Source organism: Morone saxatilis, unplaced genomic scaffold (genome assembly GCF_004916995.1).
Source record: "Morone saxatilis isolate NCDOM2014 unplaced genomic scaffold, NCSU_SB_2.0 Contig6, whole genome shotgun sequence".
Classification (NCBI taxonomy): domain Eukaryota; kingdom Metazoa; phylum Chordata; class Actinopteri; family Moronidae; genus Morone; species Morone saxatilis.
The window spans coordinates 2,340,043-2,355,126 of record NW_023340206.1 but is presented as its reverse complement, the minus strand read 5'-3'; the positions used below and the strand labels follow the sequence as shown (position 1 = coordinate 2,355,126).

Here is a 15,084-nt window from a genome sequence, read left to right as displayed (position 1 = left end):
CTGTGTGTGTGTGTGTCTCTCTGTGTGTGTGTGTCTCTCTGTGTGTGTGTGTCTGTGTGTGTGTGAACAACTTGTTTTCTCAGGCCGATGAATCAGTGCTAGTGTGATTGTAGGTACAAATGGTCAAAATGATTTGATTATATTTAAAAGATTATTGCTCACCCACTAACTTTCACCTGTTGAAATAACTTCAAAGGGCTAATACAACCCATAAAATGCAGTTTTCCACTTCCACCTACCTTATCACTGAAAGGCTTTTTAGAGCCCAAAATGACTTGATTTCACTCATTGGGGATTCTGCTGTATTGTGGGTAATGTATCACACTGCATATATCGTCTTTTGTCACAAACAATGAGACTTCTGAAGACTACACAAATGGTCTCAGGTCATGTAGTATTTTAGTGTTCATAAGACATCTATATCAGTGCTGTATTCATGTATTATTCCATATGAATGTTATGCTAAATCAAATGAAAATATCTCATTACGATCGTTTCTGGTTAAGGTCCTCCCAAAGGCAGCTAATGTAGTATTGATCAGATAATGTGTAATCAGTCGAACGGGAGGTGGTCAGTGATTTTGTATCTGTCTTTACAGAGACATTGCTAAGAACTCTTTGCTACGGTGGCCCACTTTCATATATTGGACTGTCCTAGGCGTGTACGACGCCATCGTGATGTTCTTCGGTGCTTACTTCCTGTTTGACAACACCACCTTCACCAGCAACGGACAGGTAACCTCCATGTTTCTATGACAGCCCCCTTTTATTTAATTTTTTATTGACAACAAATATCCACAGTCTGCTTAATGAGGCTATTTCCAGTTTCCAGGCTATTTAAAATGGTAAAGTAGCACATATACAGTAATAACAGAAAACCATGGATGTTGGACATTTAGATCTAGATTAAACTGCCGGCTGCATACTTCGACTGAACGCCTTTGTTTTTGATTTCCTGTTATAATCTGTGAGTTTGTACATTCTCGGCTCATGCCTATCATGATGCTGTTCTCTGTGAAAAGCATCTGTAATTTCCTGCTTTCATTTGTCTTTTTGGAATGTTTTAAGTGCATTAATGATCATTAACCAAGAATATTTTTTCTTTGTGGCTTAAAACCTTGCTACAGTTAATACACATTGAACCTGGGTAATAAAAAAGGTGGGGAATAAGCTTTAATTGATAGACTCCGAGTGGATTCTTAATATGAAACATCTGAGACAGACTTTTTTTGTTTTTGTTTTTTTTTGTAACTCAAAACTGAAGGTGGTCTTGTTGGTTGGTAAATAAAATTTAGAGTGAGAAAGATGCCGGGAGTTTATTTTCACAACAAATGTGCAACACGTGACGTTAAAAAGTGTAGTACATGTCCAGCCCCTCAATCGACAGAATAACCTTCATATGCATTTATAAAAAAAAAAAGGAACTACATTTTGGTGGAGTGCATAATGTGTGTACTTTAAAAGTTGATAGACGTTCTCCCATTCACATCCAAGCCACGACAGCATGGCGGGGTTTTCCACCATCTTCCTCTGTGTTTCTCTATTTGTTTCCTTTCATTTTCAAACAGCGTTACTCTCCTAGAAACCTTTTGGACTGTGTTGGGTTGCTTGATTTCACTTTTTTTTTATGCATTGAATTTTTATTCTTCTCCAGCCACAATACTGTTGTTTATTTTTTTATGATTTTCTTCTTCTGGCCTTCTCCTCTTCTTCTTCCTCTCCTCTTACCTTTGTGTTGCTTTTACTTTTTGCTTCTCTTTTCTCCTCCCAGCTAATGACAACCAACACACAGATGGTAAGCCTGTCCCTGTCTCTCTGTCATCTCTCCCTAGTTTCAGTTTCCAACTTCCTGTTACGTCCCATCACACAGCCTGATGCCACCAAATCACCCATCATTGGTTCATCTCATGTGCAGCCCTTAGCGCTTGCTGTAGACACATCAACTGTAGACTTTTGTGTAGTGACCTGCCTTTTGCTTGCACCATGCTCCTATAGTGATCACAATCCTTAACTATTGTGTGTAAGCATTGTGTGTGTTACAACTTCTTCGGTTAAAAGCAGGGTAAAAACAGATATATAGAAACTGAGTCGCACTACTACTTCCATTAACTGACATTTGAGACATTTAGTCATCTTTCTAATCTAATTCTCTTTCAGTTGATGGTGCTCCTTTTAGAGCAGAAGAACATTGTCACATTTGTGGCCACTCTCTGAGCCATTAGGACTATTTATAGGCTTATTTGTGAAGAAATAATTGGAGTCTAAATGGCATGCAAAGAAGTTGATTTGAATGAATTTGAAGCTTTTTCTATTTGTATAGAAAGTAAAATGTGAATTAAGTGCATCTGCGTATGTAGACAGCTGCATAGAAAAACACCAGAACAATAAAAACAGTCTTTCAATAACAGGTTAGTATTGTAAAAGATGTTCTGTGCTGCCAAGTGATTTAGAATGAATGCTTATTATAGTAGATTATACATTAGAGAAACTGAGTACGACAAATTTTGGAAAGGTCCTGTTAGATGGGCCAAACTCCATTATCAAGTGCCACTATTCATTTATAGATGTACAAACAAGACTCCATTGACAAAAACAGTCATTTTAGCAAGCAGATAATCTTAAACACACCTAAAACTGGACTGAAACAAAATAAAACTTACCAAAACAGTCTTTGTTAGTTCTTCCAGAGTCTTCAACAATCACCAACTCTGGTTGGTCAATAAAAAACCTCTTTTACTAACTTAAATAAGAAAATAGCTGCAAATAAGGTGCTATGGCAGCCATGTAACATTAGGTAGTCCTTGGGAACAATTGCAGCCGTCAAAGTACGTCCACTAACTAAGTAACTTCAAAGTTCATACATTCAAAGTGGACAGAAATATAATAAAACTCATAAAAAACGTCTTTTTGTCTTTCCACTGTTCCAATATTTAACGACTTTAATTCAGTTTCAGTCGCTCTTCACAGCTGTACAGCTGCACGCATGGCCAGGGTTCAAGTTCAAGGTTACTTTTTTGTTTTGTACCCAAAGGTAGATTTGGTTTGCAGTAATAAAACAAGACATTCCTCTTGACAAAATATAAAAGCAACAAACAACTCAGACAACAGACAAACATGTCTAAATACAAACATGGTACAGATAAATGTAAATGTAAAAGTGCTCCAGGCTCTATGAATCGGCCATTAGAAAAAACCCATTAAGATAAATAACCACTTAGATTAAAATGGGTACAAAATAGCTAAAAATAATACAAATAAAAAATAAAAACTCTGTGCCATATTATAACTTGTTGATCTGAATGATCGCTGCTGAAACATAACTATTTTTATAGCGCTTTGTTCTACATCTTAAGGCCAATAAACCACCGTCCAGAAGGAAGAAGCTGAAATTCACTGTGCAAAGGGTGCAAGTCAACATTTAAGATCGAGCTGGTTATCCGCTGTAACTGTCTGCTGTACAGGGATTCTGGGTTAAACTGTGACTCACCAATCAGCTGACTAGAACATTTAACAGTTTAACAGTTTACAGGCCAGACCGGCTATGTAAACAATTTAATTGTATTAGATCAAACATTTTGAGGCCGTTGACTTTGTCTTTGCACTTGGGATAGCTGATAACACTGACCAAAAGACCAAAGTCTGGGCTTAAAAACTATGTCTAATATGAGGCATCATTTCATTTGCCCCGATTACATCAACGTAACAACCACCATATATTTAGGTGACCTTCTGAAAAGCTTAATTTTCTTATGTTTTAATGCTTTTCTTTATGTTCTTATTCCTTATATTAGTCTTTCCGTTGGATTTACCAGTTTGAAAAATAGAAATGTTTGAAATTTATTATAATCATTCTTGCATGTTAGAAGCGAGTGCAAAGTCCAAATGGCAGAGTTATGACATTAAATTGGGGTTAATGGGTTTGATTTTGGCAAATAATCAACTGTTAATATGACACCTTGGTATAATAAGATATGATGACTGATGAAGGTGATTTCTAGCAGTATGAGCTGTCTTATGTCATGAGCATTCTGAAGTAATGTCATTAATGATTAGAGTTAATAAAAGATGGCATTTACCATAAACCCTGTAGCCTTCAGTCACAAAGAGCAGAGTGCCTTTAAATCATTTTCCGAAATCTTGCCTAATGACACACACTGTGAACTGCAGTAGAGACACTGTCCTGCTTCATGTTAGCGGTCTTTAAAGGGACAGTTTACCCCAAAATCAAAAATGGATCATTTTCCCCTCACTTGTTGCACTGTTTATCTATTAGATTGTTTGTTTTAGTGTGAGTTGCAGAGTTTGAGATGTCTGCCTTCTCTCCAATATAATGGAACCAGAAGGAACTCGAGATAAACCACACAGTTTCTTGTTACTAGTTTCTTTGAGCATATGTCCAAAACTCAACAACTCACACCAAAACAATCTAGATGGATAAATGGCACTACGGGTAAGAGGAAAAATATGTATTTTTGATTTTGGGGTGAACTATCCCTTAAAGTTTCATATTCGATACATGACTAATTGCTATTTTTTGGTTCATAGATGGCACATGTAGCGCATTTAAAATGTTTTCCTATCAGGTTGAAATGCACATCACTTCTTCTTGTCACCTCACCCGTTTCCCATCCATCAGCCATCTGCTAATCTATTCTTCACCTGGATGTTGCTGTCTGAGCACCCTGCCATCTGTTGGATTGATTGATTCCTTATTGAATTTGCACTTCAGTTTATCTCTGTGCATCATTAACACCAGGCCTCTATGCTGATATGAATGATCTCAAATAAGTGCATTCGCTCTTGAAATGTAACAGATTATTGCCAGGTGTATAGAAGGTGTTTAAGCATTTAAACACTGTTTTATGACACAGATATTCAATTACACATTTGCTTAGAATCTGTTACATTTCCATCTGGTTATGTGACATTGTAAAAGCTGCAAAAAAATAAAAAATACTTTTTATACTTAGCGTTGAGACAGTATGAATGGCATTCAGCGTGAATTTTACTGGACTGAATCTTTGTAATTTGTAATGTGTCACTAACCACATCTGTTGTCACTTTGCCCCTGCAGATGTTTGGAAACTGGAACATTTGGGAGCGCTGGCTTTCACTGTTGCTTGTATTACTGCTTACACATTCCAAAAGTAACACACACACCACACACACAACCACACACAACACACACAGCACGCACACCAGAACACACACACACAACAACCAGCACAGTGCTCATCGGCAGAGGCAGCGCTGAAGCGGGAAGCTGTATTAAGCTTTGACGGTATCAATAAAAGTAAGAAATTTGACAGGTTGACAGGTCTCTCCTCTCATCTCTCAACCTTCCTCTGTAGTTGGCTCTAGATACTCATTACTGGACTTGGATCAACCATTTCGTCATCTGGGGCTCGCTGATTTTCTTTGTGGTCTTCTCTCTGCTGTGGGGTGGAATCATCTGGTAAGCTCTGAAAAAAAGATGATTTTTACATTTTTGTTTATAATGTGCTCAGATAATGTTTTGAGTTTTTAGATTTTTATGTAAAACCTAAAAACTTAAAGAAGGATATATTTTTTTCTCTCCTCCTCTCCTCCAGGCCCTTCCTCAACTACCAGAGGATGTACTATGTGTTCATGCAGATGTTGTCCAGTGGTCCGGCCTGGCTCAGCATAATCCTTCTGATAACAGCCAGTCTGCTGCCAGATGTGGTGAAGAAGGTTATCTGTAGGGCGATGTGGCCCACAACAACTGAACGCATACAGGTGAGTGCATACACATACATATCGCTGAGTATGTACTTACCACCAACCAGCTGGGAAATAACTAAGAATTGTATCTATGATTGTATTAAAGTGGAGAATTTTTCCTATTTGTTAGATTAATGAAATTATTTTGTAATAATTGTACTTGTACTGTAACTGTATTAAAAAAAGACCACGGTTGAGAGGATTTTGAGTAACATTTGCTGAACTGAAAGGGATCTAAATCATTATCAGTATCTGTTTACAGCTTTACAGATAAACATATAATGCTGTACATTAACTGTGATAATACAGTGTGTCTAACTGATGACTGTGGGTCAGCAGATGTATTCTGACTTTGGCTACGTCCCCGCTCTGCTGGATGTAAGTCAGTAAGCCTCGTTCTGTCTGTGTGCAGTGCTTTTTATTTCTAAATCAGAAGAAGTACAATAGAGATATGGAATGTATTTTTAGCAACTAAAACTCAAGATATTTTATTAATATAGGGTTGAAAATGCAGCAATCATAGCTGATATCTCTCTCCTCTACACTCCTCTTCACTGTGCTGGGAGCGGGTATTCTGCTATGAACAGTATGTTTTGTTAGTAATGACATAATAGGAATTGTTAGCAGTTGAGTTTCAAAAACACTTTATGAAACAATATATAAGAACAAGGAGAGTTGTGCAGCTTGCAAAATAAAAGTAAACAATGTGCAGTGATTTGAGATGGCAGCAGGCTGTTCATCAGCACGTTAAACCGATCATAAAAACGAAATGTTCATTTAAAATCGTTCTATTCAGTTCAGCACATGACATGTCCAAGTGAAAAATGAGATTTTAGCACCTGGTGTTACAGCTAAAGTTGATCAGGCATCAACTAATCTTGGCTGCAGAATGATATGATTGGATGTCTGAACAGTGAAATAACAAAAGGCAGTCATTAGAAATGCTGTAGGATTCAGTAGTCAACAAAACAGAAATCGTGAATAAATGTTTACCATCCCAGGCTCTGGGATCTAGTCACATGTGAGCTATTTTAGGTGCAGGTGCAGTACATGGAGAGCTAGGTACTTTCCACCGAGCCTGTATTATTACACTGTATCTGATGGTTGGATGTAGCTGCTGTTGTTAGACCAGTCTCTCATGGTTTCACTGAGATCATCAGTCAGTGTGGACAAATATATGTAGCAGCCTGTTAAATGTTGTTTGTTTTCAAACTGTTTGCAGTGAGGTCTTCTATATTTCTTCCTTTATGTCCTAAACTGCTCCTCCCCCTTAACCTTCCTCAGAACTGTGGTTGTGGTGCGCTAATAACCAACTTCCTGAAACCTGTCTGATATTTCCCTCAGAGACACACTTTATCTTCTCCTGTCTGTGAATGTGAACCTTTACCTTATACCGATATCAATCGCTCAGGTTGATAATTTTGAACGATCTGATTGATTGTCAAACCTTTACTCTTCCCTCTCCCTGTCCACTCCTCCCTCTGACCTCCTGGCTCTTCCTTCCTCCTCCTCCTCCTCCTCTTCCCCTATTCTCCTCCCTTCTTCTCCTCTGTGGCAGACTAAGCGTCGGTGCCTTGCCTCCGAGCCCTCCACCATCTTTATGCTGTCTCAGACTTCCAGCAGAATCAGTTTCTAACCCAGCCCTCCTAGAGGTGACCCTCTGCCTTTCCTCCTGTCAACTAGTATAGAATTCCTCTTTCTCTGTTTTTTTTTTCCTTTTGTGTATCCTGTCACTCTCTCCCTACCACTGTTTTGCATGAAGTAACTGTTTTCCGTCAAAAACTGATTGCATGCCACCTGGATTTACACAGGCTGCCTGCAGTGTAAATGCAGCGTGTGTGTGAAGTGTTTTTCTTTTGTGACACTGAGGTTAGAACTGTGTGTATTTTAACGTGTATGATGGTAGACCCATGTGTTTGTCTCTGATTGGTGTGTGTGTGTTGTGTGTGTGTGTGTGTGTGTGTGTTTGGCGTGTGTCCAACAGCGTGTGGTCAAAATAAACGAGTTTGAGAGGGCCTGGCTACGGAAGTTGCTATCTGACTGCCTTACTAGATGGAGTAGGCTGACACAGAAACGATAGAGGGGCTTCATCACGTAAACACACACCCCTGCCACCGTGTGTGTGTGTGTGTATGTAATGGTTGGACTGGGTTATGGTGGGTGATGTTAACATCCAGCGGCGACGGGGTTTACTTTGCCGTGGTGTGTGGTTTCACAGATTGGACTTTTGAGATTTGTACCTGACTAACACATGGGTTATATACTTGTTTGTGTGTGTGTGTGTGTTGTGTGTTGTGTGTGTGTGTGTGTTTTGAGGGTTTTAGAAAGTTGGATGATCTAAACATTGTCCAGGTATCTAAAGTATAAAGCACTCTGAGCCTGTTGGGGGATTCTTTACATGGAGCTCTGGCGCTCTCTACTGACACCTTTCAGCATTGCTGCAGAGCCAAAAGACTTTACTCACAGTGGGACTGTCGAACACCCATGCATGTATATTGGTCTTGTGTCTATTTGCACGGTTTTGGTTAATTTTATGTTGTTGTATGGCGTTATGTATTCATCTACATATTTTCTTTGCTTGGGTTGCATCGTTTGTGTCTGGACAGAGTGGACGGGACATTATCATCACAGCTGGCCAATTAGATTAAAAGCAGTGCAATACTTTATTAATTAGATTATGTAAACAATTGGATTGTCTGGTAAGGCAGAATTGTGTCCAGGTTCAGGTTACAGGTTCATTCAGCCATAACCTCCCTTTAGTTGAAGCTCCGGTGGTTCTCAATCTGTTTGATGTCAAGGACCCCCAAATTGATACACATCATCTTACGGAAGAACTCAATTTTATGAAACTGGGATCCCTGAGACTGGACCCGTATTTGATGGCTGGAACCCCTTCAAGGACTCCTGGGCATCCACGGACCCCAGCTTGAGAACCACTGCTCTAATCTCTATTCCAAAACATCTGCATCTGAACAAACTGCAGCTGCTCCTGCAGTTATAAGCAGCTATTAGTTATTATTATTATCAGTATTGAATAAATCAAGGAGCAGACATTATCTTAAACACAAATTTAAACATAAAGTCAATCAGATTAATCAGAGGTATTAAGTGATCAGTCTGCCTTCAAAACCAACAAATTACATCGAAATCATCAACCTTTTATACCTTTTATAACACACTGGAGGCAGCAAGTGTCATTTATTGGTACCAATAAATGACACTTCCTGCCTCCAGTGTGTTATTAATGTTACTGTAGCTTCAGTCAGTTAGAATTCTGGCCAGCTGCAATAACAATGTCTCCTCCACCTGTTCCTGAGATCCCTCTACAGTACCAGTACAGTAACAGTCTCCTTCTCTGTTTTTACTCTCCCTTTCTCCCTTTCCTCCTCCCTCCTTACACACATACAGAACGCTGATAAACTCTACAAGGGCCAGCTGTCCGAGTTCACCCCCCTGGCGTCTCTCCACGCCCCATCAAAGGCCGACAGCCACCGGCGAGGCTCGGGCACCCAAAGGAACGCCCCGAACCCTCGAAGGTCTGAACCCTTTAGCAAGAAAATCATGTTCACACGCTGGCAAAATACGCCAGACTACTGCACCTTCACCCCCCTCCTCCGATTTGCCGACGGCTCCCGCCACTCAAAGCAGGGACACACCTACAGTGAGGCGGGGCCAGAGACCTCGGTCTAATTTATTTCTGTCCAGTTCCTGTTCTTATTTTCTAATATTAGATACAACTTGGAGTTGAACTGAACAAAGCAGTAATTCTAATGTTTTGCAGAGCTGACCAGGTCGCTACTAGCAGAGCTGGAAAGTTACACAAAAGTAACTTAAACTCCTTTATTTAAGTTACTGAGCTGGGAGTCAAATAATGTTAGATATCTTTAATCCATCTGGAAGGGATTACAACGAAAGTGACCTTCACAACTGTTCCCAAGTCAGCAGCCAAGTATGGCACAAAGTACTATGGGACGGCTCTGGAAAAGGACTCCATCCACAGGGCCTCGCTCGCCACTACACCGTGCAAAGGGCTCAGTGTATTGATGTCACAACAAACAGACTCTTTGATTTCTTAAACTATATTGTGTCACACTGAAAGTATGTGCACTGGCCCTTTATGTCTGCCTGCCTTTGATAGCTGGCAGCTGAAGTGTACTTTACTCCAGTTCATAGGATTTATATGACTTTTTAAAAAAATGCCGATAATCATGACGTGTTGTGTGCTGCTGCTGCTGATTATGTTGATGATGATGAAGACAGTAACAGTACTTAAGCCAGCTCGAGCTTTCTCTGACCAAGCATGTTCTTTTCTTCATTCCTACCATCCCTCTTTCTTTCTTTTCTGTCTGTCTGTTTGTTCCGCCTCTCTTTAGGACTAACTGGTGTTGCCTGTGTGCGAACCTATTATCTCGAAACACTCCCTAGGACTCTCTGAGATCGAACAACATTGTAAGGAGGGGTGTAGTAGAGCAGTGAAGTGTTGGACAAGTGGACCCAGATGGTCTTTTTTTTTTTTTTTTTTTTTTTTTTTTTATACTTTTAAGTCCCATTGTATATGAAATCTAAAAGAAAAAATAGACAACTTTAGCTCCACATCCAACACTTAAAGGTTTATATGTAAACTTTCTGAAAACTGGTTTTAATAGTGACACCAGTGGCTGTTAAGTGAACCGCAGTGTTCTATTGCTGGTGCAGGCACTCCGTACAGTCTTGTAGGCACGAGCGAGCATCAGCCAGGAGTTCAGATAGTATTTTGCTAGCAATAACGTTAGCAAGCAAGCTATGGTTAGCCAGCCAGCCAGCTGCATTACATGAATAATGTTATCCACCGCTGGCCGCCCATACGTTGGCAGTAAAATGTGATTACATAAAATGCTTTAGAATCTTACATATGGAACCTTTAAGCTTTCTAGGTAATGTAGTGTTTGGTGGGATAGATGTGTGTGTGTGTGTGTGTGTGCTGATAGCTAGCAGTTGTGTTATTGTGTGTACGTTGTATTCATCTCTGCAGAATCTCCTTTTGTCTTTTTGTCTTTAAAGCAATTTAACTGTAGACCTTCATCTTATATTTATCCACAATGCCATATGCAGAGACTAATCAGTTTTTATGGCATGTTCTAGTGATAGAGTCCAGTAGAAATAGTTATGTGATGACTGCCTTGCTATTTCTTAATGCCTTAATGTCACCTTGTATATCACATTATCCTCCACAGAGACCATTTACCAAAGAAACAGAAAGACAATATGGCGTCCTTTTAACAGCTGATAGATATACTGTAGTGCAATGTGTCAATGTACACACTCGTGGTTCTGTGAAACAATTTAAATGAAAGTGGCCACTAGAAAGAGTATGAAAATAAATAATGAATGTCATTAATAGGATGGTAGAAAAATGCAGCTCCAATGCAGCTGATACTATTTTAGCTTACTTGCGTTCACTTTTTCTCAAAGCACCTTAAAAATGAACATACAAAACCTATCCTTACTGAGATAATCACAACACAACAATACGATTCTATCATCTGCCCCAAAATACGTGATGCCTTAAATACACACAGTTTTGAAGAGATTCAATCATTTCACGTAAAGTCATTTTTTGATGAGAGCACAGATACGTGTCCATTCAAGTCTCACCAGAAATGATGACTCTAGATCGATACCACTCTCATGTCTGCATGGATAAATAGGGAGCTGGAGCCAGAAGCTGGTTAGTTTAGCTTAGCATAAAGATTGGGAATGCAGGGAAACTGCTTGCTTTGGCTCTGTCAGTAGGTAAAAAAACACACCTCTGTACCTTGCGGTGTGTTCAAAGTTATAAACTGGTTCATCACCTAACGGATCAGTAAAATAAGGAAAGTCTGCCGAAAACAAAATTATTTTTATGAATAAAAAAGTGTATGTGCCCAAAGGAAATTTGGGTGTCAGACATGCATACCCATTCATGTCACAGATGTTTTTCTCCTAATGGTGTCAACAGAATATATTTGTAAGATATTTTAGTTTGCAGGTCAGCATCTAATAGCTCCGTGTAAATGCCTTTTAAAAAAAAAAGGCCTCTGCAGTGCAGTCTTTGGATTCTGTTTCAACACTTATCCTCTCTGTCCTTCTTTGTAGCTGTCTCTCTCCTCTGTCTTCCTCTCATTCTCACTCTGGTGAAGTGATACTGACCTGGAAGTTTTCCTACCTCTGTCGGAGCCGCCTCCACCCGTCTGGTCGTCATCATCTTCCCCTCGTCTGTTCCCTTCTGCGTCTTCTCGGCCATTCCCCCATCCATACATCCATCCATACATCAATCCATCAATAAATTATTGTGAGACGGAATAGAGAAGATGTTTTGTACTCCACTTGTAACAGTACTTCTATGAACCAAAGCCTTGTTGCTGCTAGATACTTTTAGCTGCTTTACATTAGGTGCCTTGTGGTAGTTTCTCTGTCTCTGCCAAGCTATGTTTTCTCAATTTATGGTAAATTTACGGCTAATATTAGGCATTTGGATCATACGAAAGCACTGCAGGTGATGGATGTATGGGTGCACGGCTAGGGAGTGACTGAGAGAACGGATAAGTGAGTGAAAAGATGAATGTAAAAATTAGTTTTCCGCGGGTTATACTGTCCATGAAGACTTAATCAGAACAAACACAGCACTGAAATACTACTGATACACAATCGATGAACAAATGAATTACTTCTTGCACCAAAACATTCAACAACTTATGTTTAATATCTGTTTTTTATTGTTTTTATTCTGAATGTTTTATATATTCTGTCCTGGGGGGCATCTGTCTCTCAACTGTTATTTTTTACTGTTTTCTATATCATGTGTAAAATTCCCCTTTTACCACAACAAGAGTGAAGGTCTCACTCAGTGGTCAGAGCACACTGGAAAGATATCAGTCGGATGTGATGTTTAATGAGATAGAAAACTTGAAGAGCTCAAAGTTACAAAGTGAGATTGTCTTTAATATTCTGCGTATGTTTCCTTTTATTTAAACGTGTCTGATTCGCTTCTCAATATTCTGGTTTTCTACTGCAATATTTATATAGAATATTAAGGCGGTAAAGCAAAGGGGTTCGTATACTGTTGGACTCTGTGGTACATTCTCTGATTTGCATATTAAAGGGTCACTTCACCCAAATTACAAAAGAAAAAAGAAATAGTCCCTATGGAAACAACATAATATCTATAATATATAATAACACTCACAACCTGGGAAAATAAAACCAAAACTGTCTGCAAGTGAGTGAGAAAATACTGTATGTTTTATTCTGTAATTTGAGTGAACTGACCCTTTACATTCAGAGTCATTAAGAACATTAATCAATCTCCTACTTAGTGTCTGAAACCAAATGAGTTTTTGACAGATACAGGTTCTTGAAGGGAGACGTTTTTCAACCAAAACTGTGCCAGTATACAGCATTTTGTAATTTGACCATGTTTTCCCATCCAAATCCATAAGTAATGAGACAAAAATCAGAGTAAAATACCCCCAGATAAAAAAACAACAACAACCTAATGTTCAGTATCTGAGTGCAGACAGACACGTTGGTCCCGTCAGAGGTGGCTGATGGTTCATAACTCTTTAATGAGCCGGTATCCATTAATTATGTATGTATGTGTGTATGTATGACCACAATTTGCTCAGAGAATGAATTAACGCAGCGATTACCTACTCTGATCAGTATAATCAAACTAAAATTGAAATATTGCCTTGCGTGTAAATGACCCATTGTGACAAATGTGGCCTCAGAGCACCAGTCATGTGGTAGTGCATAAGTGTTAGAATTAAATGTGATGTATAATCCCTCCATCACAATCGAGAATCAGTTACTGGAAATGAGCTCTTTCTACCCACGAAGTAATCCACAAATCCTTTGCTGTGGGATAAAATAGAATCACCTCTTTATGAATGACTTCTGTCTTTTGGAGAATTATCAGAATATCCTTATTGCCATAGCCCCTTTCTCTATGTGAGGTCATCTGTCCAAGAGATAGTTAGGTACCTCCTGTCTATCTGGAGATTAGTCAGAAAACTGTGGAATCCACATGAATAAATTAAAATAACCACAGTTACTGTAGTGCTTTTTGTATGTATCTTCTCTTTTTTTTTTTACTTCCTGGAGACAGTATTTGATGTGTGTCTTATTTATGTAGAAGAGTATTTGAACAGCCGAACTGAGTTGTGACAAAGCAACACTGGACATGTATGTATGTGCGCATAGCTTTAAAGATTCAAAGAAAAGAGATTTCCGTGGTGTTAGCTCAGTTACACCCGTGCACTGATCCGTCTTGTCTGATGATTGACACTTTGCTGTAGAAACTTTCAAAGCCATTAACGGTGGATTTAAGGTCTTACTGTACCAATCACTCTTGTCCTCACTGTCCTGATCTTTCAAGACCACCTAAACTGACAGCCTTCGAACAGAATGTTTATCTTTCTCTTTTACAATGTATTACTGTATAGCGTCTATATTTCTCATAACCAACCAGTATCTATAAATTGCTGTATGCTCAGATGCAGTATATACATAAATATATATATATATATACAATATATAAATGTAGTTATGTCAATTGATGTACAGTTTTGGGGTCTTTTTATATACAGTTTTTAACAGAGTCATATCAAGATTTACTTGTGGATTTTTGCCAACATTTCTGTAGCTATCAACGGTAAACAACTGTACATTTGCTTGGAAATAAAAGCCAGAAGTGGAAATATAAAAACCTAAAACAATGTGATTTTTGTTTTCAATAATGTGAAGTTAAATCTCATCTGTGATTATTTGTAGCTGCACTTCACGCAGCAGCCACAAGGATGCAGTAAAGTATTTCAGATGTGTCAGACTTTTCTGGGGCCTTTAAAGATCTGAGTTGATAAATCAAATGCACCTGAAGAGTTTCTAAATACCTAAAGCTGATGAAATACAAATAAAAGGATAGGTCGCGAGTAGAGGTTTGAGCATGTGCATCTGACCAACCCGTGCTTACATATTCTGCGCTGTCTCTAACGACACTATATAAATAAATAAATGGTTAAGAGAATTAGAATTTTTAGATTTAATGTGTTCCCCAAAGTTGCTTCAGGGCTGCCGTCTGCACCATCTGAGGACGTCAACAAGATTAGGATGGAGGTTTTGGATCGATTGGATTCTCTTCATCCTTTTCACTTCTCATCTGCGTTGATCTCCACGTCCTCTCCTCCACAGCTGGCAGCCGATGAGACCTGCTAGTGTGTCTGACAGGGATGGAGAAATATCTAGGGCAAGACTGTCAGAGGTGAAATCTGGGTAAGAGGGGAAAAAAATATGAAAAGTAGATGGTGAAAAGTGGCTGTGCGTTTCC

At 39.0% G+C, this 15,084-nt stretch overlaps 1 protein-coding gene across 1 annotated transcript; it reads left to right on the top strand.

Annotated features, from left to right (window-relative positions):
• Window positions 1-5,354: 5,354 nt before the first annotated feature.
• On the top strand, window positions 5,355-10,235 carry LOC118339772 (probable phospholipid-transporting ATPase IH). Its single transcript, XM_035677493.1, has 3 exons — window positions 5,355-5,454; window positions 5,591-5,756; window positions 9,150-10,235. Exons 2-3 carry the CDS (start codon window positions 5,613-5,615, stop codon window positions 9,429-9,431), a joined length of 426 nt encoding a protein of 141 aa, XP_035533386.1. The 5' UTR covers window positions 5,355-5,454; window positions 5,591-5,612; the 3' UTR covers window positions 9,432-10,235.
• Window positions 10,236-15,084: the final 4,849 nt, after the last annotated feature.